We start from the raw sequence: 26998 nt of genomic DNA, 5'->3' as shown, positions 1-26998 counted from the left end.
CTTTGCATGAGATTGACTAGTTTATTCTTTGTTTAGTAACCAGAAATAGTTTCACTGTGTAACTTTTAAGTAATAATATAAACTTCAGAAATGAGAATGTATTCTACTGAATTTTGAAATCTTCACAGCACCCAACAGATTACCTGGCGTGTAATGGTTGATTATTAATATTGATTTGCTAAATTGAAGTTAAGCTGAATTTATAATGTCTTGTGAAGTGTAAACAGAGAGAGTCATGTACCTTAACTTTTGTTCGCATGGTTCCTTTTATGTAATAGTTTGCTGAGTGACAGTTGAGAGTTACATATACATTGCTGTTAGGCACTTATTGGATGATGGGCAACTTGTGTCACATTTATCTGTTCTGTTATTTCTCCCATTGTTTTATATCCTCAATTATTCTCCACAAGACCTTTTTTTTTTTGGTACCAGGGATTGAACTTAGGTCCTTGCGCTTGCCTTTTGTGTTTATGCAAGAAAATCTTTATCTGCATCTTTGGATGCCTTAAACCTATTAATATTATTAGAACAAATTGTATCAAAAAACAATAAAACTTGTTGAAATTAATTTGTAGGGCATGAAAGCATCCAAAATTTTTAAGTTCTGTAGTTAACTTGATGAAGGTTTTATTTAAAATAGTTGTTTATCCAAGCATATCTGGAAAAGAAAAACTTATTTACTGACACTTTAGCTGCTTAGCCACTTACTCTCTAATTATGACATGAGAAATTTATCCTCTTTTCCCTTTTCTGTGCAAATACATGGTAACATGCCAACCAGTTTCTGTTGTCTTCCTCCCAGAGATTCTGGAGGAATTACATAAATGAGAAGCAAGTCAGAGCTGCAGCTGTACAGAAGGGTGCTTTTGTCATGGCTAGTGCAGCTACTCTCCTCCAAGCTTCCTGGCGTGCTCACTTAGAGAGGCAGAGGTACTTGGAGCTACGGGCTGCAGCCATCGTCATCCAGCAGAGATGGAGGAAGCTCTGTAGGCACAGGCACATGGCTGCTACCTGCATACAGGCAAGATGGAAAGGCTACAGGGAAAGTAAGTGGTATCAAGAGCAAAGGAATGCAATTATCCTTTTGCAGTCAACATGTAGAGGATTCGCAGCAAGACAAAGGTAATCCCTGTTACTGTAATTGCTCCTTCTGCCTTTCTAAGTATTTTGTTTATAATGTTTGCACTACTATTGGTTGTATACAATTTGCTTTCTTCACTGTGCTGATACTCCTGCCAATTTTAATCTATATTAACCTGGTCTACAGTATAAGTTAAGTAAGTGTCTATTGAATTAAAACGAATTGGAATTCTGCATGGCCTGTGGTTATAACTGCAATAATCAACTTTTACATTAGGCTTAATCTTACAAAATTGGCAGTATTCAACTTTTTACCTTTAGAAGCATTAATTTCATATGTAAGGTCTATCTTAAAGTGAGGATATTACGAAAATGAGAGCTTTACTTCTGATTTAGTTTACATCTTGGCTGGAATGCCCAGTTAGAAATAATATGCATAGCTGGTCCTGGTGGCACACACCTTTGATCCTGGCACTTGGGAGCCTGAGGTGGGAGGATCGCTGCAAGTTTGAAGCTAGCCTGGGCTACATAGTAAGTTCAAGGCCAACCTGGCCTATGTAGCGAGACCCTATCTCATCCCCCCCCCCCCGAATTGATATGCATAATGAATATCCTCTGTCTCATGGAAATAGGGGAATTGAAAGGGTGTGATTAAGAAATGCTTACAAAATGAAAATTTTAAAGCTAGGTGCAGTGACATACACCAATAATTTCAGCTATTGAAGGAGGATCATTTGAGTTTGAGGCCATCCTCAACAATCACAACATAGTACACTATCTTTAAAAAAAGAAGAAAACTTTGTGACTTTCCATTTCTTTTTAAATTCTTAGTGTATTGTCTTCATTGGTAACCAAGAGATATCCATAACCCATTTATATTTTATGTAGATTTAAAGCTTTAAAAGAACAGAAGCTAAAAGAGACAAAACTAGAACATGGATTGATGAATATCAAGGCATTTGGAGCTCTGGAAGTTCAAGGTTCAGATCCTTCAGAATGGGAGGATTGTTCTTTTGACAACAGAGTAAAAGCCATAGAGGAAAGTAAATCTGTGATAGACAGTAATCGAATTGGCCATGACAGTTCAGTGGAGGGCTCAGAAGAGTCTCCAGATAAGAGGCAGGAGAGAGCCAGAAGCCAGAGTGGTATGGACTTACAGCAAGAGGTGATTGTCAGAGAAAGACCCAAATCATTGGAGGATCTCCATCAGAAAAAAGTAGTCCGGGCCAAAAGAGAAAGCCGGAGAATGAGAGAGCTAGAGCAAGCTATATTTAGCTTGGAATTGCTGAAAGTTCGTTCTCTTGGTGGAATGTCTCCTTCAGAGGAACGGAGATGGTCTACAGAACTGATGCCTGAAGGCCTCCAGTCTCCGCAAGGCACCCCTGATAGTGAAAGCTCTCAAGGAAGCTTGGAACTTCTAAGCTGTGAGGACAGCCAGAAGAGCAAGCTAGAGTCCATAATCTTAGATGAAGGACACTTGCAGGTTCCATCACCAAAGATACCTTGCAGTCCAAAATCTGATTTACAGGACAATGCTCTCAGTGCCTCAAGTGACACCAGGTCTGTGTGGATTCAGAAGGGAGCATCCTCTGACTCAGAGCCCTTGAAGAATGGGTCTGTGCAGGAAAAGCGGTTCTGTGGTTCTGAGCCTATCACCTGTAAGCCACAGCAGAGAGACTCTTCCATGTCAAATAGTTTGCCTACATTTTTTTATATTCCCCATCAAGATGCCCTGAAACAGCTAGACCCTGCGAGTATCCAAAGAAACAAGTATTTGGAACATGACCACACACTGAGGACAGCTCATACTTTGGATTTCAGCAGAGAAGGTAGAAAGTCCCACTTCTCAGGAGACCAAGTGGTTCCTTCTTTGAATATGGATTCTTCTAATAATGTCCTTATGAAATTAGAAAAACTAAACATAGAGAAGGAAGAAAGGCAAAAGCAGTTGCAGCAGCAAAATGAAATAGAGATGATGGAACACATTCGACAACAAACAGATATTCTAGAAAAGGAGCGTAAAGCCTTCAAAGCAATTGAAAAGCCAAGAGCTGGAGAGTCTTTCCTGACACCATCATTCTGTCAATCAAAGCCAAGAGCAAAGAGACCATCCTCTCTGTTTATCCCAAGTACCCCAGATAAGGGAGAACCCAGTGGACTAGGAGCCCCATCAGTAACTGTAAAAGATGCAGCTTTTGCCTCTAAAGACAGTCCCTCTGTTCATTTACCCCTGAAGGACCGACCTGTCACCCTTTTCTTTGAAAGGAAAGGAAACCTATGCCAGTCTATTACTGTCAGGGAATTATCTAAGACAGAAAGAATGGGTACCCAGCATGATATTCCCTGTAAACTCTCTAATAATCACTTTTCAAAAAGAGAACATCTTACACCAGGTCAGTCTTATGGCCACAAGTCTGAGGACCCTTCTAGAGAGGAAAGTACAAGGACCATTTTCTTCACATCAAAGGACAATACAAGTATTCCTGTGTAAGTAAAATATTTACTTGTAGCTGTAAATGGGCATGTTCTTGGAGTACTTTTTAATAAATTTTATTCTATTTTATGCCATTACCCCCCTCAAGCCCCCTTCCCTCCTTATGTACAAAAGCTTTGTTTCCATTTTTTCCTTGTGTTTTCACTTTTTTTCTTGTCCCTTTCTTCCTTTCTCCCTCTCTCCACCCTTGTTCCCCTTCCCATTTGAATACCTTCTTCCCATTTCCCAGCATCTGTTACACATTTCAGTCCTTATTTCCACTTTGGTTTCTCACACCAGACAGAGAAACAATGCGGTATTTAAACATGCGTATCTGATTTATTTCACTTAAGAATCTGGTCTCAAGGTCCATCCATTTAGCTATAAATATCTGGTTTCTTTGTTTTGTTTTGTTTTGGTACTGGGGATTGAACTCAGGTCCTTGTGCTTGAGCAGGAGGCGGCGAAACCACTGAGCTAAATCCCCAGCCCAGCTATAAATATCTGAAGCTTGTCCTTCTTTATGACAGACTTAGTACTTCATTGTATGAAAAAACCACATTTTTTAAAAAAAATTTTATTTTATTGGTACATTTTAGGTATACAATATAACAACATTCATCATTAGAAATTTGCACGTTTACATAATCTCTCTTGGTTTTTTAAGTTCTTTATAGATTTGAGATGGTAGACCTATGTCTGAGGGACAGCTGGTGAAAATTTTTTCCCACATTGTGAGTTGTCTCTTCACACTGCTGGTGGTTTCTCTTGCTGTGCAGAAGCTTTTTTAGTAAGAAGAGATCCCACTTGTTGGTTGTTTATGCTAGTTCACGGGCAACTGAGGTTTTGTTCATAAAATCTTTCCCTACACCAATGTCTTCAAGAATTCTACCTAACCTCTGTTTCAGCCGATTCAGCGTTTCTATTTTAATATTTAGATCTTTAGTCCATTTCGATTTTAGTTTAGTGCATGGTGAGAGATACAGGTCTAGTTTTAGTCTTTCACAAGTTGAAACCCAATTTTTCCAACACCATTTATTAAAGAGGCTTTCTTTCCTCCAGTGAGGGTGTTTGGCTCCTTTATCAAAGATGAGGTGGCTGAGTGTGTCTGGAGTTGTTTCTGCATCTTCTAATCTGTTCCACTGGTCCTCCGGTGTGTTTCTTTGCCAGTACCATGCTGTTTTTTATCACAGTAGCTTTGTAGTATAGTTTCAAATTGAAGGTTGTAATAACCCCTGCCATGTCTCTGTTACTTAGAATTGCTTTTGCTATTCTGGGTCTCTTCTTGTTCGAAATAAATTTTTGCGTTGTTTTCCAAAGGTCTGTGAAGTATGCTGTTGGGATTTCAGTTGGGATTGCATTGAATCTACATAGCAATTTTGGAAGTATGGCCATTTTCACTATGTTGATTCTTCCTACCTAGGAGCAAGGGAGGTCATTCCATTTTCTGATATCATTTTCAATCTCTCTTTTCAGAGTGCTATAGTTTTCAGAGAAGAGGTCTTTGATTTCTTTTCTTAGGTTGATTCCTAGGTATTTCAGTTTTTTGGATGCTATTGTGAAAGGAATTGTTTGCCCTATTTCTCAGTGAGTCTGTTGTTCATGTAGAGGGAAGCTATTGAGTTTTGAGTGTTGACCTTGTATCCAGCTACTTGACAATTTGGTTATTAAGTCTAGAAGACTTTTGGTGGAGTTCTTGGGGTCTTCTATATAAAATATCATGTCATCTGCAAATAATGACAGTTTGACTTCTTCATTTCCTATCTTTATTCCTGTTATTTCTTTCTCTTGTCTAATTGCTGTGGTGAATGTTTCCAAAACTATATTGAACAGGAGTGGAACCACATCTTCTTTATCCACTCGTCTGTCGATATGCATTTGGGCTGTTTCTGAGACTTTGCTATTACAAACTGTGCTGCTATAAACATGGGTGTGCATATATTGTTGTGGTATGATGCTTTTAATTCTTTTGGGAAGATAGCAAGAAGAGATAAAGCTAGGTCAAATGGAACCTCTAGTTTTAGTTTTTTGGGGGTTTTTTGTGGGGTTTTTTGGTACTGGGGCTCGAACTTGGGACCTTACACTTGTGAGGCAGACAGTGGAACCACTGAGCTAAATCCCTAGCTCTACTTTTAGTTTTTTGAGAAATCTTGGAATATTTTCTTATGGTGTCTTTTATGCTCTATTTATGTGAGTACTGCTCAAATTAGCCATTTTCTTTTTGTAAAAATACCCCTTGAAAACAAAAACACAGCATTGAGTCTTTTTTTTTTGGGGTACTGGGGATCGAACTCAGGTCCTTGCACTTGCAAGGCAGGTGCAGTGCCACTGAGCTAAATCCCCAGCCCTAGGCATTGATTCTATCAGCCACCTGAAATTGGATGTAGTTACATCCCAGGACTCAACTCAGATAGCAGAGCTCTTGATTCTTCCTCATTAGGTTAAAGGGTGTACAAAGAGCAGTTTAGTGCATGTGCAGGTCTCTAGAGCTGTGAGGTGTCGCTGTCCAAGCTGGCCATTGTCAGGCTTTAATGAAGTTAATGCCTTTGTCACAGTTGTTTGTCTATTTATGGCCTTCATTATTTTCTCTGTGTGTGTGCATGTGTGTGTGTGAAAGAGACAGAGTATTGATAAATATGTTACATAAATTTACCCTCTTCACCATTTTTAAGTGTTACAGTTAACAGTAATGTTAACTCTATTCACGTTGTTCAGCAGCTCTCTAGAACTTACATTTTGCAAAACTGAACACTATTCCTGTTAAACAGCTCACTTTTCCCCTCTCCCCAGCCCTTGGCAACCACCGTTCTACCTTCTATTTCTAAGAGTTTGACTATTTTAGATACCTTATATAAGTAGAAGTTTTTTCAAAATGGTATGTAACGAGTTGGACACAATTTAAGATGCTTATATTGGGTCAGGGATTTAGCTCAGTGGTTCCGGTGCCTGCCTTGCAAGTGCAAGGTCCCGAGTTCAATCCCTGGTACCAAAAACAAAAAACAGAAAACAAAAAAAAGATGCTTATATTGTCTTTGTATATGGTAGATTTTTTTCAGTGCCTGTGGGAGATACCACTGTTGAAAGGAAGGCTGTACCTTAGGACAAAAAAAATTAAAATTCACATTAATGAAAATACCCTTTTCTCTCCTATAATAGTCAACATTTAAATCTTTTGGACCTTAAATTGCATTAAGATTTATAAAAATCCTTTGCAGGCCGGGGATTTAGCTCAGTGGGTGTGACGCCTGCTGCACAAGTGCAAGGACCTGAGTTCGATCCCTGGTAGCAAAAAAAAAAAAAAAAATCCTTTCCAAATATGGGCCAAGAGGCCCTTAATATTTTATTTTCTGACTGAAGGTTTGTACCGTATTGTGAAATGCAGTTGAACTTAATGACAGCTTGAAATCCCATTCTTACCCATTAACCTAAAGATTACCCAGAATTTTAGAGGCTCTGTGTAGCATGTAAGCCAATAAGAAAGTTTAAAACATATCTATTGTTACTAGTTAAGTTTAATAATGTGAAATAAGAGTGTGTGTGTGTGTGTGTGTGTATGTGTATGTATTGGTGTTTCTGAATTATCTAGTACTGCTTTTCACATATTCGGGCCTGTAGTGGTGAAATAAATTATTCAGGGTCACATATTTAGAGAAATAATTGGTACAAGAACTTGAGTTTTACAATTAGATAGTAGTATTAGATGGTAATGGTTAATGTTCTTTCTATAATATATTGGTGATGCATACATAGTGGTCTTCACCCGTTTAATGAAGGAGAACAAAATAAGTGTGAAACATGTAGAAATCTAAAGAAAATACTGTGATTTTTAAAGTTAGTGTGGGTAGTAAGGGTCCTATGAATTGTTCTTTTTCTCTTTGGAGTGAGACCGGTAGGGTCAGCTGTGACAGAGAGATTTTGGCAAGAGTGATTTAAATGACTCGAAAGTTTGTCCTTTAGGACAAACTGTGATTCTTAGGCTTGATCATTCACTGTCAAAAAAGGGGGTCTCCTAGAAGCCATTAGCTAGTTAGGTCTGCCATCTGTTTGGGTTTGTTTGGAGAATATTGCATGGAGCAAAGGACAAGACAACTTCTTTGGTCCCCAGAATTCATTTATAAAAGATTTATAAAAGATTTTTTGAATGAAAGAGCAAGTAATTTACCAACTAATGAGTATTATAAGTTACTGTCCACTTTCAACCAGTACTATGTTTAAAAGTAAGATATAATTCTCAGAGAGCTTATAATCTCATTGAAAGGATGGGCAGTATGTTGTTGATAACGTTTGTTATGGTATTGAGTCAATTTAGGTAATTGGGGACCTGAAAGTATAGGTTATGTTCAGACTGTCATCAGACTCTGACATCCATTTTTGCACAGAGTTTAATGATGCAGCAGTTATATCATACAGTTATTCAAGCAAAATTAAGTTTTCACAACCCAACACTATAACATCTGCATGGTTTGAAGCATGCTTCTTTTAGCTTGATAACATTGTCTTATCCTGCATTGTTAATAGTCTATATAACCTCAAGTTTTAGAAATAAGACAATAAATGCAAACTGTAAAGATTTAGGAAGAAGTCACTTTCTTTTTAAAAAAAAAAAAAAATGCTTCCCAGAGGCAAAAGTTTTTGTTTGTTTGTTTGTTTGTTTTGGTACCAGGGATCGAACTCCAGATGGTATGCTTGTGAGGCAGACTGTGGAGCCACTGAGCTAAATCCATGGCCCAAGGCAAAGTTTTAAATATTTTTTAGTACTGAGACTCAAACCCAGGGCTTTATGCACTCGAACCCAATGCTCCGCCACTAAGCTATATACCCAGCTCAAATTTTTCGAACCAACAGGAGTCATTTCAGTATTTAAAAAAAATTAAGTTCTCATCCTTAAATGGCTCCTTATCATGTATTTTATCATTAGATGAAAAGAGTCTTACTAAGACCTAGTATTCTAGAAGTTTGGGGGATTTGATATTTTCCTTCGTTCATCATCAGGTCCACTTCAGATTTTGAACTACTTTTGCTGCTACTGTTTTTAAATATATGTCACCATAATGGAGTATACCCAGCAATTATCAGAGCAGAACATCTAGGAATTCAGTCATTTATGCAGATTCTTGACAATAGTATTGATTAGATAGGCAGAAAAATATCTGATTTATTGTTTGAGAATCTGTAAATATGTATAGAGTTTTCTGGAATTCTTTGACTTGAGTTGGTAGACTGTAATTCATGCTGTATTTTAAAACTGCTTCTATGAAATATCTGCTAGGAATTGAAATATAATCTTCTTGTTTTAAAGTGTTAACAAGGAAGCCTTAACCAGTGGAAATCCTCAAGTCCATAAACAAGATGAATCAGCTTGGAAACCTGTGAAGTTAGCTGGGTCAGGCCAGCGAGAGGTAAGTACCAGATCTGTTTATCTTCTGTGTGAAGTAGATGCACATTATTTTGGAAGTTACTGTTCTTGTAGGTAGAAAACAAAACCTTGTCCACAACAAAGTGTTCTTAGAGAAAGAAGCCTTGAGCTAAACTTGTTAAAATTAAGAAGGTATACTCTAGGCAAAAGGAGTGGTGCCTAAAAACTAGACTATGTTAATGAAAAAGAAGTTGCTTAGCCAAAAAGACAGTAGTTTATTCAAGTGACTTTAGTGTGACCTGTTATGGCAAGGAAGGGTGGCTTATTTGGCTTTGGAGAAGTATGATGTAGATTTTTAGCTTTTATTCTTAACCTTTGTCCACAGTAATATGTATGAATTTCTTTTCATCATCCGTGTTACTTCTGCTAATGGAATGGTCATGTTGGGGTGGGAGGGATGTTTCAAGAAATTCATGAGACCTCTTTCATTCACATCATCTCCCAAAAAACAAAACAAAACATTGTTGTGTTATTTGTTTTATCATTTGGTCAAGCAGGTTGCCAGACCGGCCCATAAAAAGAAAGCTCGAATGGCGCGGACGCGCTCCGATTTCTTGACTAGAGGTACTTTTGCCGATGGGGAGGGGGACACAGAGGAAGATGATTACGATGACATAATTGAGCCCCATCTCTCCCTTGACCAAGCTTCTCGCTCTGAGCTAGGGTCTGCATCCAGCCTGGGTCAGGCCTCTCACAGTGACTCCGAAATGGTAATTTACAGCAATATAAGAAAAATAGCAAGCAATTCTGATGGGAATCATCCTTGCTAATCTAAAGCTAACCTTCACAGCTTCTTCCCATCTAATGTTGTACATGGGAAACCTCATTGAACACAACAGGTAAAGCTAAGTATTAATAGGACTTAAAGGGCACCTCAACAATACATATCAAGTCATGAATGAGGGAAAGTTAAGGCTGCTGAGCACTGTTGTAGAAATTTTGATGGTGTTATCTCAAAAGATAGAATAGAGGTCCTTACTTTTTTTCTGTAAAGGGTCAGATAACAAATACTTTAGACTTTGTAGATCATAGATTCTCTTAACTTGACCACCATTGTATGAAAGCCACAGATAATAAGTCAAAAAAAAAAAAGAAAAGTCCCTGTAGCTATGGCTGTGTTCTAATAAAACAACAGACACAGTGGGCTGTAATTGACTGCCCGCTGATTGGAAATAGGTTATCTTTTACATAATTCAGTAGACTTTAATTGAAATGTTACTTTTAATTTTTGCCTTTAAACTTGCTTCCTCGCCCCTATTTTTCAGTATCGAATAAACATGATTTCTTTTTTTTTGGTACCGGGGATCAAACTTAGGTCCTTGCGCTTGTGAGGCAGGCGGCAGAACCACTGAGCTAAATCCCTGGCCCTAAACATGAATTTTAAAAAATTGCGTGTGCAAAATGTGACTCCTCAAACCAGACAGCCAAACAGAAGGCCACATGTAATATGATTTCTATCAATGACAAATTACAACATTGGCTCTGGGTTTGAATAAAGCTTTACTCTTTTGGGTTGGGAAGATAACTACATCATCATCTCACCCAAAAATTAGGTACAAATGTGTTTTGATGAGTATAAGTATATTTGTAGGTATTAGAGTAAAGAGTTTTATTTTGGAATTATCCTGGAAAATACATAGTTTATGTCTAATATGAACTAAAACATTATTACTGAAGTGTGTTTTATTTCCATGCAGATCCATAAGTTGGGGCTACAGTTTTCTTAAAACCATGTCTGTTCAGTATGGTAGATATGATAGTCTTTGAATAGTTAAATAGTTTGAATAGTCTTTGAATCACTAAACGTATTATTTTTGTAAGCTTTTAAATTTTTGAATTGTGAAGACAGTTTAAAAACTTTTTCCTAATTTTCAGAATACCCTTACTGTCTTTATATTTGTGGAAAGTAGATCCAGTTTTAAAATGATAATGCTGAAATTCCATGAGGGGAAAAAACAACAAAAACAGAAAAATGTAGTACATGTTCCCTGATTAAATAAATGAATCATTAACATGAGCCAAAAACTGTAGGATTATAGAAGTTGAAAACATTTATACAGTATATATAAAATTAGAGATAAAATTTCTTTGTAGAGGAAAAAAATAATTCCACTTTGAAGGTGTCCTGTATCAGAAATTATATAAATAATTTATAAATAATGAAACATACTCTGTTACGGGATTAAATGTGAAAAGTTTTGTAATGGAACAGATTTTGTTGAAAAATACTACTTTAGTGTATGGATATTATCATTTATGGAAGACCTAAGCATTTCTTACTGCTGTTGTGTTCCTGAGTTTCCTTTGTAACAACCCCTAGTCCTTTTTGTGATAGAATTTTTTCACACTGAAACTCTTGCTGAGATGAACTAGGAAGTTGGGCTTTCTGCTTGGAGCATTCAGCTCCTGTCAGCATTGTCGTAGCCTCTGTCACCTGCTTGACGGCCACTGCATGCGGTAGCTGTAGGACACTTCCCTGCACAGTGTGTTAGTCACTCTTAGCTTCTTACTGCTCTTCTCTCTCATCCCTGGCTACTTTAGGACCAGGTGGTGGTGCTTGTTTCTGGTGGATACTTGCATGAAGAAGCTTTGCTTTCTAGAATATGCTAATAGATACTTATTGGGGTTGGGGGTGGGGATGATAGGAATGATTTTACAATCTTTTTCTGTTTATCTTGAAAATGTGTCATGTTCTAGCATTAACTGTTATTGTGAAGCTGAAGATTTACACTTTCTAAGTAGGATCTACTGCATTCTCAAAATCCAGATTTTTTTTTTTTTGGTGCTGGGGATCGAACTTGGGACCTTGCGCTTGCGAGGCAGGCAGTGGAACCACTGAGCTAAATCCCCAGCCCAAAATCCAGATTTTTAAAAATAGATTTAATTTTAGGTGGCACATGGGTTTTTAAAAGCTCGATTTGTTTTTCCTGGACAGAGAAATCTTATCACTGATGCTTACTAAGAAGTGTGCCATTAAATCTTAGCAGAAATGACCATCTGACCTTTCCAGTTTTGAAATACCTACTCTACTGGGATAAAGACAGTTACAGATGAATTACCTAAAAGGGCTTTGATAAGCATTACTTCTCGAGTTGCTTAATTAATAACTGTTTGTAACCTGCTGTGGGGGTGGGGAGGCAAGGGTAGCAATTTGTGACTTTCATGTTTTTTAACTTCCTACTTCAAACTCTGCCATTTAAGTTACTGTTTAGTCTGTATGCTGCTCTCACTGTGTTCTTAGCCTTGATGTTGGCATTTTTCAAGAAGAATGACATGTTCTGCTAACCTAAATTTTAAAAATGACTTTCATAGTTCAAGTCTCTCAGTCTTCTAGATGGCAGTTGGATTAGAAAAAGCCTATCTCTTATCTGTAAGGTTAGTATAGAAAACATACTTTTCTCTGTAGTTTCTTCTACAAATAGCCAAACTTAAAGCAGTAATCTCTGTGGAGATATGACTCCCAAGCGGCTCTCTAGAATTTCATTCATCTTTATCCCCAGCATAGAGAAACTAAACATCTCACTATCCCTGTCTCCCATGCTTCTTATATTCCTATTTTGTGTTTGTTATTTTCAGAGATATGTCTTCTCCATTCAGTACCTGTGTTGAGTTTCTCTCCAGTGTCCACTTCACAAAAGACTGCCAGAAAACCTTGTGGGTCAAGCAAAACTCAGTTTATTATTTTATCTTACAGTAAGGAAAACCAACCTTGATTGTGTCTTAGTAATGTATCACAAAGGGGAAATCAGGAGAGGATATTTATGTGATTTGGGGAGCCCGGGTTTGGTAATTCTGAAGATTTTGCAAAGTGGAAAACTGGTTGGTATTGAACAACCAGTTTCTGATTCTTGAAAGAGTTTGGATTGGCAGCTGTAAGATAGCAGCCACACTGTTGAATGTATACTTTGTATTTTTTTTTCATTAAGTTTATTTGTACATTTTAGGTATACAGTACAGTTACATTCATCATTGGGAACTTGTACCTTTATGGGATATATCTTGTTTCTTATTTTTTTCCCATTCCCCTGCCCCTCCCTTCAACCCCTCCACCCCTCCCTATTTACAAAGACTGTTTCCAGTTTTTCCTTTCCCCTACCCCTCCAACTTCCTCTACCCCTTTAGACCTTTTCTTCCTATTTCACATTATCAATTTTACATTTTGATCCTTATTTACACTTTTAGTCTCTCACACCAGAGAAACTATTCAGTATTTATACATGTGTCCTATTTATTTCACTTAAGAGTATGACATCAATGTGCATCCATTTAGCTGTAAATGTCTTTAGTTTCTCATTCTTTATGGCTGAATAGTACTCCATTTTATTAAAAAAAAACCACACACACACATCTTCTTTATCCAGTCTCCAGTTGATGGGCACTTGGGCTGTTTGCAAGCTTTAACTATCACAAACTGTGCTGCTCTAAACATGGGTGCACATACACTGCTGTGGTATTATTCTTTTAATTCTTTTGGGAAGATATCCAGCAGATAGAATAGCTAGGTCAAATGGGACCTCTAATCCTGGTTGTTTTTTTTGTGCTGGGGATTGAATTCGGGTCCTTGCGCTTGCAAGGCAGGTGGTGGAACCACTGAGCTAAATCCCCGGCCCTAATCCTGGGTTTTTGAGGTATCTCCATATTGATTTCCACAGTAGTTGCACCAGTTATACTTTGTATCTCTGTGTGTATTGTATTCCTCCTAGAAATTCAGGAACAACTTTATATATAGTACTATAGCTATCTGTTATTTGAAGATTTGGTAGAATTTCCCTGTCAAACCATCTGGGATTGGTTCTTTTTTGTGGTGTATTCCTTAATAAGTTCCCCTTTTTCTTCCAGGGAATTAGTCTTTTTAAACTTTTATCTAGTGGAGTCCATTTTGGTAAACCATTTTCTCTTTTGAAATTACCCATTTCCTGTAACTTCAGATTTTTCACATAAAAATATAGAAAGTAGTTTTTAGCATTTATATAGTTTCTAAAATTTCTTTCAGTGCTTTTTGTCATTTCTTTCTTTGTAGATTTATATCTATTTTCTTTTAAATTAGTCATGTGTCTAATTTAATTTTTTCCTAAATGGCAGGATTTTGCTTTATTTATTATACCTATTTCTTCCATTCTCTATTTCATTTGTTTCTGGTTTTATCATTTATTTTCTGTAATTTTTTTTGGTTTATTTTCTCATTTTTCTAGATTTTGAGTTGGAGATTTAATTTGTTTATTTTTATTTATATGGGTTTTTTGTTTTTTGGGGTTTTTTTGGTACCGGGGATCGAACTTGGGCCCTTGTGCTTGTGAGGCAGGGGGCGGCACCACTGAGCTAAATCCCTAGCCCTATATGGGTTTTTTAATCAGTTATTTTTCCCCATGATCATTGCTTCAGTTGTATCTCATAGATATATACAGTTTTTATTACTTTTTTCTTTTTACCAAATTTTTAACATTGTTACATGTATGGTACACACACGTCAAGACTTGATTAGCAAAAGATTTTAGTTTTTTAGAGGAAGAGCCTTTTAAAAAATTTGTGAATTTATTTTACTGTATTGTAATCAACTTTGATATTTCTATGTGATATGATTTGTTGATATTTTCTGTTACCTAGTATGTGATTACTATGACGTGTATTTAAGACTGTGTGTTCTTTATTTAAAGTATAAAGTTTCAGCAGATTTTCATAATCTTGATTCATCATTTTGTCTTTTACAGCCTCATTATTTTTGATATACTGATCTGTCTTATCCGGATAATGATGTGTTTTATTCATTGTTAAAAGTGGCTTTTAGGATCAAAAAGTGTCCTTTTTCATATTTAATGCTTTTGTTTTAATTCTATTTCATATTATTGCCTCTCTTTTCTTATTATTTCCATTTACCCTGCTATCTTTTTGTTTATTCCTTTACTTTTGGTCTTTCTAGATTACTTTGTTTTAGGTATCAAATAAAAACTTTTTTCCTTTAATAGGTAAGTTAAGCCTAATTACATTTATTGGGATAACTGAGAGATTTAATTGCAACTCTTTTTTTATTTTATGTAATTAAGCTACATTATGTTTGCTGTATTTATATGCGTTTTCTTTTTTTAGCTTCTCTTTTTCTATTGATTGCTTACCTTTGTGTATAACTTTTTAAAAATGCCATTAGTAGTGTTTGTTTTTGTCTAATCCATTTTTCTCTAGTTAGTCAATTTTTAATGAGTAACATTCTAATATCTAAATCTCACTTGTGACACGACTCTCAATAAATTATTGTATTCTTTTATTTTCCTCTCCTTTCTACTTTTCTTTTTTAGGTTTTATTTCTGCTTTATACCAACTCAAATATACAACTTGAATAAAGTAATCATATAATCACAAGAAAACCAGTCAAAAGAATATCCGATGATTATTCTCTCACCCTAACCTCCCACCTTTGTTTACATCTTAAGTCTACTCTTGAATATATTAATTTGCTGGAGTTTCCCTGTTCATCTTAATCAGATGACTATTCCCATAGTAAATTACTGAGGAAAGGCTAACAGAATTTCTGGAGTTTTTTCTGTAGCTTTGATACTGAAAGCACGTTTTGGCTACATACAAAATCCTTCATTCACACTTATATGTTGTTTTCATTAAATCTAGTTCTCTTGTCCTTCCAAGTTATGTGATCTTTTAGATTGTAGGCCTTCAGAATTTTTCCTTTGTTTCATGTCTAGCATATGTTTCATGTCTAGGATATGGTTGTTATAGATTAGTGATGTCATATCTCCTGGACTCTTTCAATATGTAAATTCTGCTCTTAATTAACTTTTTAAAAATTCTTTGTTAATTATAGTTTTACATATTTGTTATATTTCATCATTTATATTTCTTAAGGACCTGTGATTTTTTTTTGCCTGTCTGCCATTTCACCTATGTTCTGACCCATTTTACTTCTTTCTTTATATTTTGTAATCTTTTAGTATTTTTCTGCCTTTGCTTATTAATTCCTTTTAAATTTTCACTTGTGTTTTTCTTCTTTGGGTACCTTGTGAGTCACCATCTTTATTTATTTATTGAGGTCAGCCAACTCTTCATTTCTTCCTGGGTTTGGGTTTTTGAGTTTTGGTTTATTTCTGGTTTTAAGTGTTGAATTTCTCATTCAAGAGATTTCTCATATACATACATATATAGTTGAAGGTTATGGTTTTCTACTTCACACTTTTGTAGGTTTTCTTTTGTTTAACTTGATTTCCTGACATTCTTTTGATTGGTTTTCTTATACCTTTGAATATAGATTTTGTATATTTACTTTATTCATGGTGTGTATTTGATTTGGTTTACAAGATAACAAGTTCTAAGAACTTCTATCTCTGTCAGTGTGGTAAAGTAGTTTTTGTGTAGATAGCCTATTTGGTTTGTTTACTGATGAGGGGTTGCCATGTTACATGTCCTCCAGGTTTTCCTGCTTTTCTTTTGCCTTTCTGTGTTCTGAATTTCTCCGTTACTTCTTTTTCTATTCACCATCCAATCTCTTAAAGTACCTCTTCCTTCCTTTTGTACCTTTTTACCCAGAAGTAATTCCTTTAAAGATATATCACCTTGGTTTCCATGCATTTTAAATCCTTTCCTGAGCTCACTTCTCTCATCCACTGGTAATCTTTTGTTTTCACAGTTAAGGTGGACATTTTCTGTTTGGCAGTTATTTTAGATCAGACAATTGCTTGCTTTACTCTTTGCATTTTTTGCACAGAACTTCTTATACTGTCCATGTTCTATGCAAAAGCTTGCAGGGGACTGTGAGAGAGTATTCTGGGATTATGTGAACGAGGGTACTACTGTATATTATTTTGTATCCTGCTACTTTACCGAATTTGTTTTATCAGCTCTAACGGTCTTCTGGTGGAGCTCTTTGTGTCTTCTAGGTAAGGAGTATTATCTGCAGGTGGGGGTAATTTGACTTTTTCATTTCCTATTTGTATCCTTTTTATTTCTTTCTCTTGCCTGATTGCTCTGGCTAAAGTTTCAAGTACTGTATTGAACAGGAGTGGTGAGACTGGGTACCTTGTCTCATTGCTGATTTAGAGGAAATGCTTTCATTTTTTCCCCCCATCCATTGTAACGTTGGTCATGAGTTTAATGTGTGTCGCTTTTATCAGTTTGAAGTGAGGTCTTTCTGTACCTGTTTTCATCAAGGTTTCTTCTCATTATGGATTAAGTATTCCTCTTTGACTTTTCTTCTTTTCAGTACTGGGAATTGAACCCAGGGCTTTTATACTAAGCTATATCACCAGTTCTTTTTTTATTCTTTCAAATTTTGACACAGGGTCTTGCTAAGTTCCTAGACTGGGCTTGAACTTCCTATTTTCCTGCCTCAGAGTGCTGAGATTATAGCATGTTTAAAATCCCCAGCTCTGGGTTTCTTTTTTTTTTTTTGGTATCAGGATGGAACTCAGGAACTTGCGCTTGCCAGGTGAGTGTGGTGCCACTTAGCTGCATCCCTGCCAAAAAGTTTGTATCTTTTTTTGTTTTTTCCTTCGATAGAAGAGATTGCACTCTCAGAACCTTGCACTTGCCAGGCAGGCACAGTGCTACTGAGTTACATCCCCGACCTTCTGGTTTTTTATTGTGTACCTGACATTATGCATTTTACCTTGTTGGTTGCTGGATATTTTTGTGTTTTTAATTAATGTTTCTTAAACACATTTTTCAATGATATTAGGAGCTTTGTTCTGGAAGCAGTTTGATCCTTTTAAGTCTTTTTTTCAAAATAAGAAGTCTCAAACAGTACTCATTTTAGTATTGATTATTTGTACTGTTGAGGTTAGATTCTATGTGTACTTTGTTTGGCTAGTGCCCTGGGCATCATAAAATTATGTACCCTGGCTCTTGGGCACAGGCCACTGTTAGGTTTTGTGAGTGATGGACAGTATTGCATTTAAAACTTTCAGATGGTCCTCTCTCTGATCTCTGGTAGTTTTCTCATATAGAAGTGTGGATTAATACCTAGCTAACCACTCCGTGGCAACCTTCTGTAGGTCTCCAGAGTTCTGTTTTTGGGTGCATCTTGTTTCTGCTCAGTACTCTGTCATTTGTTCTCGAGTTACCTCTATCACTTCAGACATTCAGCTTCACGTGCTCAACTCTGGGTGTCTGCAAGGGCCACCTACGTTCCCTTTGGTGTGCCATAGCTGCAGCAAATATAGGACTCATTTTGTTTGTTTCCCATCCATTGTCTTAAAAATGGCTCTTTCAGGGCTGGGGATTTAGCTCAGTGGTTTCGCCGCCTGCTGCGCAAGCGCAAGGACCCAAGTTGGATCCCCAGTACCCCCCCCCCCAAAAAAAAAAAGAAAGAAAAGGCTTTTTCTGGGCTGGGGATTTAGTTCAGGGGCACCGCACCTGCCTTGCAAGCACAAGGTCCTGAGTTCAGTCCCCGGTACTGGGGAAAAAAATGCCTCTTTCTTATTTATTAGGTTTTTTTCTGCTTTTTTCAGACAAGCAGGTGAAATGGGTCTGTGCTACTCTATCCTAGCCCAAAACAAATATATTCTTTAAAATTTTATAATCAGAGTATTTTGTTTTTCTGTTAATAAGGCCATAGACAAGCAAAACAGGCTAAAGGAAGGATATGGTAACTGTAGAAAAGTGAAATACTAGCCAAAGACTTGAATAACAAGAATTCTTTCCTCAGAATAAGACTGTCTTTAGAGGAGTATATTATATACAAAAGGAACAAAATTTACTGATCGCTATTCAGGTCCCTTTTTGATAGCTTTGTAAATTATAATTTAAAACATTAATGATGATAATGATCCTTTACTCTTTGGTTCTTTGGTTTTTCTTTTATGTGTTCTAACTCTTCTAAATTTTGACTGGGTATAATATGGATCTGTCATAGTTAGCTGTCATAAAAATGATTGCACATCTTGGTACAAATAAAGATGTATGAAAGACAGTATTTTGTGTTTTAGATTTATCAGATCCTGGATCCTATGTCTGTCCTTGAATGGTCTTGACTGTTTTGTTAACTTGCCACGTGACATTTTTTTGTCACATTGTCAGAAATATGAACTGGTGGTCAACATTTTCATTGACCTAAGTTCTCCATATTTCTAATTAGTTTAGGAAGTTAAGATTTTTCAGTAGGTTATATTATTTCAGTAAGTCTCTGAATATAACAGTAGAATATAACTGCATTTTTTATATTTTTAACAACTATAATTCTCAAATTCTGTACTCAAATCTTATTTATAGTGTTGTCATATATTCACTTGGTTTTAAAGTTTTTTACATATGTAATTATTACAGACATCACAGCGGTTTTCTTCAGTTGATGAACAGGCAAAGATTCACAAAACTATGTCTCAAGGAGAGATTACAAAGTTGGTGGTGAGACAGAAGTCTTCAGATTTGGATATAAGGTATAAAGTATGCACAGAATTAATGGGATAATAGAATTTTATTTAAAATTGACTAAATACTGAGCTTTGAATTAAATTCATTTACTGATTTTTCAAGGAAAAAAAGCACCAGTATTGACAGCCACTAGAAGTTCAAACATGTGTAATGAGCTTTACCTTCCTATAAGTTTAGAGTCTCTAAATCTTTATATGATTTGTGGTTTTTTGTTATAAAGCAGGAGAGATTAGACCAGATGAGGTTGGAAAAATGTGCCAGCTTTGGACTTGGATTTTGTTCTAAGTGTTTTGGGAAGACTTTCAGGAAATACTTCTATTCTCTTTAAAAGAACTTATAGAATTGCTGCTTTTCAAGTAAATATCTTTGTGTATTAGTCAGGGGGCCTTCACTGATGACTTCAAGACCACATTGAAGTGTTCTGGTTTATAATTCTGCTGACGTTACAGAGGCATTTTCTAATTCCCCAAATTCGGAGATGTTATACTAGAAATCAAAAATTGAGAAACAAGATACTATTATAATATACTAGGAAGAACATATATCTGGAGATAGCAGGTTAAATATATACATTTAATTTCTATTTTCTCCCCCCAAATTGCTAAAATGACCAAACCCACAATGGACAAAAGAAAACAAATAAAAACAGAAGTGTAAATGTCTTAATAGGTAGGAGAAATTGAATCTTTAATCAGCTGGGTAAAACTGAGAGAGAAACATCTAGCTCACTGACCCTCCCCATTCCTAGCAGAGAATAAGAAATATATTCTTAGGGTAAAACAGATCTCTTGACTTAAAGTTTACCAAATACCACTAAGGACTGAGGCACATATTTGGAACAAGGAGATTTAATGACTTCTTACACACTGAATGTAAAGATCCCCCCAACCTTTTTTTTTTTTTTTTGGTACTGAGGATCAAACTCAGGACCTTGTGCTTGCAAGGGAGGCAGCAGAACCACTGAGCTAAGTCTATGGCACCTCCCCACCTAACTTTTTTTTCTTTGCTCAATTTCTACATTTTCCTTACCCTCTAAGCCTGTGTGATTCAGAGTCTTTGAACTTTTGTCCTCCCCACAAGGAAAGACCTGAAGGAAGTTGTTATTAGAGATTCTTCCTACAAAGTTGACTATCCAGGTAACCCTATAAGAAGACCTAGTTTAGAAGTCCACCAGTGCACACTAGAGCTTTCAAGCAGCACTGGGGGCGAGGGTCAGGGGTTTACTGGGGATTGAACCAAAGGCCTCACAGATGCTAGGCAAACACTGTGCCACTGAACCACATCTCTAGCCTGTAAGCAACATTTTAAAACCTTTCTTTTAAACATAACTAGATACCGGTAATTACCATATATATGCAGAAATACCTTATACTAAAGAAACCAGCCTAGCATGGTGGTGCACACCTGTAATCCCTGCTACACAACAGGCTGAGGCAGGAAGATCACAAATTAAAGGCCAGCCTAGGCAACTTAGTAAGACCTTGTCTCAAAATTTAAAAAAGAAAAAGGACTGGGAATGTAGCTCAGTCAATAGAGTGTTTGTCTAACATGTCCAAGGCCCTGCATTCATTCTCCAGCAAAGAGGGAGAGGGATACAGGAAGGAAAGAGAAGAGAAGAGAAAGAAAAAGAGAGAGAGAGATAGGAAGGAAAGAAAAGAGAAGAGAAAGAAAGAGAAGAGGGGACAGGGAGGGGAAGGGGAATGGACAAGGGAAACTGCTCCAGATTGGGGCAGGTCAGAAAGCTCTGGGAAGGATTTCCCCAAGAAGATAAAACTGCCAGAGTACCTAATGTGTTTCAACGTGTAGTGAAAGTGAGGTATATATACAGTGAGGAAACACTTAAGAGTACAGTTGTATGTAGAAAAGTGAGCAAATGTGAAAACAGTTTTCATAAGCCAAAAAACCCTCTAGAATAAAATAGGTCATGCCTCAAATGTGTTTTTTGTTTGTTTTTGGTACTGGGGATCGAACTCGGGACCTTGCACTTGCGCGGCAGGCTCGGGAACCACTGAGCTAAATCCAGGCCCTCATGCCTCAACTGTGAATATTATTTGTATGGTAAAAATGAGTACTGAATAGTACTAAATGTAACTACTGAATATTGATCTAACTAAAATTATAGTACTTGTGGAGATAGGATGGAATTGGTGGAGCATTCATAATCATTTTCTGTGGTCAAGATATGATAGAAATAGAAGTGTATTAAATTTTCAAAGGAATCAATTATATTAATTCAGAAAGGTTGCCTCAAAGGAGCAGGAAATAGAGTGAGAGTAGTAGAAGGATGCTGTGTTTATAATAAGACTTGTAGGACAGTTTCTCTTTAGAAGATAAAAATACATAAGTTTAGTAATAAATATTTTGTAAGAGAGAGGGAGAGAGGACAGGAGAAAGAGACAAAAAGATGAAGGGAAGAAGGGAAGGAGTAAGCATGGGCTTTGAAACCAGATAGACGTGATTTTAACTTCATCTCCCTCAACCCTCTGAGCCTCTATTTGCCCATATGGAAAATACAGATAATGATGCCTCTTTATCACATAAGTTATAAAATTTAGAAATACTGTATATGAAGCCTAAAACATGTATTCTAATAGATGCTCAGATTTTTAAAATTTCATTTTAATGCTCTTACTCAGAAATCTGTACAAATAAGCCTCCTACTACAAGGTTAGAATACATAATCTGTTGTCAGTAAATGTAAACTGTTATTATCTCAAGGTACTGCCTTGATTTGTGTGAGGAAAGACAGCATATAAAAGCACAAAGAGATGAGGCTGGGGATTTAGCTCAGTGTTTCCAGCGCCTGCCTTGCAAGCACAAGGTCCTGAGTTCGATCCCCAGTACCAAAAAAAAAAAAAAAAAGCACAAAGAGGAAATATAATATAGTAGGTGCGATTCTCAGTTTTGTCATTCACTGGGTGTGTAACCTTAGGCTATGTGACCTGTTTTTAAGTCTCCCATTTTTTCACTTATAAAACACTTAGAGTACAGTTTGAGAATCTCTTACCAAAAATGCTTAGAATCAGAAGTGTTTCAATTTCAGATTCTTCAAATTTTGGAATATTTGTATATACATAATGTTTTGAGGATAAGACCCAAGTCTAAACATGAAATGTGCAGAGTTTTCCATGTGTGGTATCATATTAGCACTCAAAAATTGTTGTAGAATATTTTGAGTTTAAGATTTTTTTGGATTATGTATATTCCACCTGTAAAAGTCTTGTCTTTTCTTTTTTTTTTTTTTTTTAAGTAGGCCTCAGAGGGCTAGGATGAGATTCTGGGCCAAAGGCAAACAAGGGGACAAGAAGACTACGAGAGTAAAACCTGCCACCCAGTCGGAGGTTTTGCCACTCTTTGCTGGCTCAGATGTGATTCCAGCTCATCAGTTTCCAGAGGGTAAAAATGGACAAAGTGGGGAGTTTGTCTTTATAATTTTTGTTTTTTCTTTCTAAAAGTTTTCTATCATTCTAATTAGTATTCATAATAGCAATCCTGTTGGCTAAATATTCTAATGTAAGAACCAGGATTGTTAAATGCTTCCTTAATTGATAAAGTTACATACCTCTATTCAAAGCTCTAAGAATATGTGAGATCAAACAGTGAAGCAGTAGTCACTTTAAGAATAGTTGATTAGGGGCTCGGGATTTAGCTCAGTGGTTCTGCTGCCTGCCTTGCAGGCGCAAGGTCCCGAGTTTGATCCCCGGTACCAAAAAAAAAAAAAAGACTGGTTGATTCAATCTTAAGCAAGGCTTAGTTTTCTAAACTGCAAAAATTGAGCCATCATTCATGTAGCTAACAAATTGCTTACTACATAAGGCACTGTGCTAAACATGTTACAATTTTTCCAGGGTACATTTGATTATTATTCCCAGTTTATAGATGGTAAAGGAGTCCAGCTCCAAAGTCCATATTTTTGAGCAGTACTAAATGCTGTTTTAATAGGTGTCTACTATATGCCATTTTCTTGCAGATGCCTGGCACTTCATAATGTAGCTGTTATTTTAGTTTTGTGGACATGAACCAGAATACACTTGAAAGTACCTAACTGTTACTAACTCCAGGAATTCTAGTAATCCCAATATTAGATTACCCATTTTTCCAGGCCTTTTTCAGGCATGCTTGAGAGTTTTTAGCTATTATGTAAACATCATGAAGTTATCTTCATGATGTTTACACATCATTAGCTCAGTGGCACTGTGCCTTCCTGGCAAGCGCAAGGTCGGGTACTCCACCCCCACCCCCATCCAAGAGATGAACATGTATATACATCAGAGATAGGTACATGGTAATGAGTGGGGAAATACCAGCTTTGACTAAAATAGAAAGGTCCTAGGAGGAAACTGTTCTCTCTCTTACAGAGAGAACAGACCTACTAACTATGTGAACATAAACGTCTCATATCTAAAATAAAATATAGGACAAGGAGGAAAGATCATCAAGCTTCACATAGGAATGGACAGGCGGAATACCTTTTGGCTCTGGAAGAGTAGCAGAGACGTAGACCCCTCTTTTTTGTGTCTTGGAGTTTTGTTTCTATCAGCTGACAAACTAATGTGAAGAAAAACATTAATTTGTTAAGTAGATACTGCAGATTCAGTTTGGAAAACAATTCTTCAGTGCATGCCTAAGGTGTTACATTTCTAATGTCTTGTCAGATTGACAGCAATTATTCTAAAATTCTTGTTTCACAATTTTTTTTTTACTGCTAATTCCCAAGAAAGAAGTAGTAGGTCTTTATTTGAAAATATAAGCAGATTTCGTTGTGGGTTTGCTCTGTAAGGACACCTGTATAAAAGGATTATAGCTTTTTACTTACATTCGGGTAACAGTTTATCAAGAAAGCCCTGGTTTTTCATGGTAAACTGAAGTTACAGTGTTTCTTTAGAACTATTATAAGAAAGGAACTTACTCCTAAATGAAGTAATTAGTTATGTGGTAGTTATATAAGAGAATTAGGATTGGTTGATACTGATTTAAATATACTTGTATCTTTATATTCTTTATTCTGGTATCATATCTGAGATTCTGTTTGTCTTAGTTCCTGCCCAAAGTGGCATTTAGTATGTAGGGGGCTACTTTTTTGTTTCGTTACTGGAATTAGCTTTTAGATAGACAAGACAGTAAGGAGCATACAAACAGTTTTATTAAACAAGCACATGTGAAAAGAGACCATATTCTCATTGGACTTCAGATGGGGCTTGGCAAGTCTCATCTAGTTCTAGATTGTAATGGATTACATGGGATCTCATTTCTCTGGTGTAAAGAATTGTAGGGAAAAATGGTGTGTTTCAGTGTAATATACAGTGCCAGTTCATTCCAGGAATTCTTTGAGAAATTCAGACAGTTATTTAGGGTTTGTATAAGAAAATCCTAAATATAATGACACTCAAAAGTAAGCCAGTTTGCCAGCTATCACCACATACTGTCAGGGAAGTATTCATGATTGTAGATCATAGTAAAGAAGAAATAATTACCAAACTTTTTTGGTTATTGGACTTGTAGATAGAAAGTTATTTTTTTAAACAGATGTAGCAAAGTTTTGACTGAATTAACAGTAAATATTAAAATGCTTGTGTAGTTTACCTTGGCACTGAGGCCTTTGAATTCTAGCTTAATGTTCTGTAAGATACTCCCATCCAAGTTTTCAGTATTAAACCTCAGCTCCTTAGGAGATATGATAGCATTTCTCACTAAAAAATGTTAATTCTTGAATATATTTTCTGTACAATTTGCAATCTGGATTTACTACCTGTATGGCTGACTTCAGATGTTATTTTGCATTTTAGATACAGTATTAGCCTATGTTTCCTTCAGTGGTTTACTGATGGAACTTAGAAGAATGACATGGAGATGATCAATATATTTTACTAAATATATCTTCTGGGGTATCCTGTCTTTAATTGTAGAATTAGCTCAATATCAGCCAACACCTCCCTTGAGTCCAGAGTTGCCTGGTGGTTGCCAGAAGGAGTTCAAAGAGAACAAAGAACCTTCTCCAAAAGTGAGGCGTAAGCGAAGTGTGAAGATCAGCAGTGTGGCTGTAGATTCCATTCATTGGCAAAATGAATCTGTCCAAATCATTGCAAGTGCCAGTGATTTAAAAAGTATGGACGAATTTCTTCTGAAAAAGGTATGTTTGCTTGCTAAGGTAAGCCCCTGAGCAGCTTTGGCTGTAGCATGCTTGTATGTAGCAGAATTTAATGCCTAGAGATGAAAGTTATATATGCTTCGGTATATTAGAGGGTCTGTCTTTACCTGTATGATACAAATAATTGGATACTTTTTATTTTTATTAGTACATGTTTACATTTAATTAGTACATTTAGTTAGTACATTATTACATTCACCATGGGAAATTGGTACATGTAAGTAACATATTCAATTCTTTTTACATCCGCTTCCCTCCCACCTCCACTTTCCATCTCTTTGGCCTCTTTTTTTTTGGTACCGGGGATCGAACTTGGGTCCTTCCACTTGCAAGGCAGGTCTTGGTCCTCTTATAATTGCCTCTTTTTAATTAGTTGATTGTGTGCAATTCTTTCTGTGGTTCCCAGATGAATGATCTAGATAATGAGGACAGCAAGAAGGATACACTAGTAGATGTTGTATTTAAAAAAGCCCTGAAAGAATTTCGGCAGAATATCTTCAGCTTTTATTCATCTGCATTGGCGGTAAGTTTGAGTATTAGGAGATTTTCAGTAGTTCATATGAAAAATTTGATAATGCTCTAGAAAATACTATATTTAACTAAAGATATTCCAAGTTCCTTTTTTTTGTTTGTTTTAGGGATAAGTTAAGGACAAGAATATTAAGTGGCCTCAGATTAATAGTGTCCCTAAATTCCTTTGAATAGTTCCCATCATTCCCTTATTTTGACCTGTTGTGATCCTTTTAGCTCTGTTGCAAGCTATTAACTTCTAATTCTCTGTTGTGTGAAATATATTATATATGTCCCCCCAGTGGAATTAGGGTAGTATGTGTTCATTGATTTCTTTATATCATTTTATGTCACTTTCAAATTTACCTTATACTTTCACAGGGTATTTGTTATGTTTTAGAAAATTAATTTTTAATTGCTACATTATATAATAATGTTTTGGTCTGATGACTCATTATTAATACCAATTGCCATAATTATTTTATAAAATATTAATTCATAACTTTTTCTCTGTTTTTATTTTATTATCATTTTTTTTTTCTTTCTGGTACTGGGGATTGAACTCAGGACCTTGCACTTGCAAGGCAGGCGCGATGCCACTGAGCTAACTCCCCAGCTTTTCTGTGTTTTTCTTTTGTTGAGTCTCTTTAATTCACTGTGAAAGGGGAAATCAGGAATACTTATTAGTGTATATTCTGCTTTTCTCAGCATAAGATTTGCTGCTGTTTAAAACAGGAAATCATTGAGCCAGAACGAGCAAGAATTTCGAAACTATAATAGAAGTAATCAGCTTATGACAAATTATTAGATTTGAGGAAGGATAAAGTTGTCTACTTTTCTCTAATCCTGCCCTGATACTTAAAAATCTGATGTGTTTTTTTCAGCTTTATACCTATAATTCCTAATTAGGGAATCAAAGTGTTGAATATTCCAGTGTGCACTGAATCACATAGGAATAGATAGTATTGTGAAACAGTGCTAAACAGTGGTTTTCTAACACT

General features: G+C 36.2%; 1 protein-coding gene across 20 annotated transcripts in view; it reads left to right on the top strand.

Moving 5' to 3' along the window:
• The window catches only part of Myo9a (myosin IXA), a 305400-nt gene that overhangs the window by 222194 nt on the left and 56208 nt on the right, over nt 1-26998 (top strand). For 11 of the 20 annotated variants that reach the window (XM_087198928.1, XM_087198925.1, XM_087198926.1 and 8 more), the window contains 8 exons: nt 803-1122; nt 1969-3567; nt 8852-8951; nt 9463-9678; nt 19232-19344; nt 22590-22735; nt 25246-25469; nt 25894-26010. In XM_087198928.1, coding sequence (XP_087055054.1) covers nt 803-1122; nt 1969-3567; nt 8852-8951; nt 9463-9678; nt 19232-19344; nt 22590-22735; nt 25246-25469; nt 25894-26010 — 2835 coding nt within the window. The remainder of the gene's footprint in view (nt 1-802; nt 1123-1968; nt 3568-8851; nt 8952-9462; nt 9679-19231; nt 19345-22589; nt 22736-25245; nt 25470-25893; nt 26011-26998) is intronic. The other 9 variants (XM_013076164.3, XM_021236975.2, XM_087198932.1 and 6 more) reach the window with 8 other exon arrangements.

This window comes from Heterocephalus glaber, unplaced genomic scaffold (genome assembly GCF_053883595.1).
Source record: "Heterocephalus glaber isolate CG9 unplaced genomic scaffold, H.glaber_assembly_v1.0 deba00001689, whole genome shotgun sequence".
Taxonomy (NCBI): Eukaryota; Metazoa; Chordata; class Mammalia; order Rodentia; family Bathyergidae; genus Heterocephalus; species Heterocephalus glaber.
The sequence above is the reverse complement of the archived record's forward strand: the minus strand, read 5'-3'. Positions and strand labels throughout refer to the sequence as shown.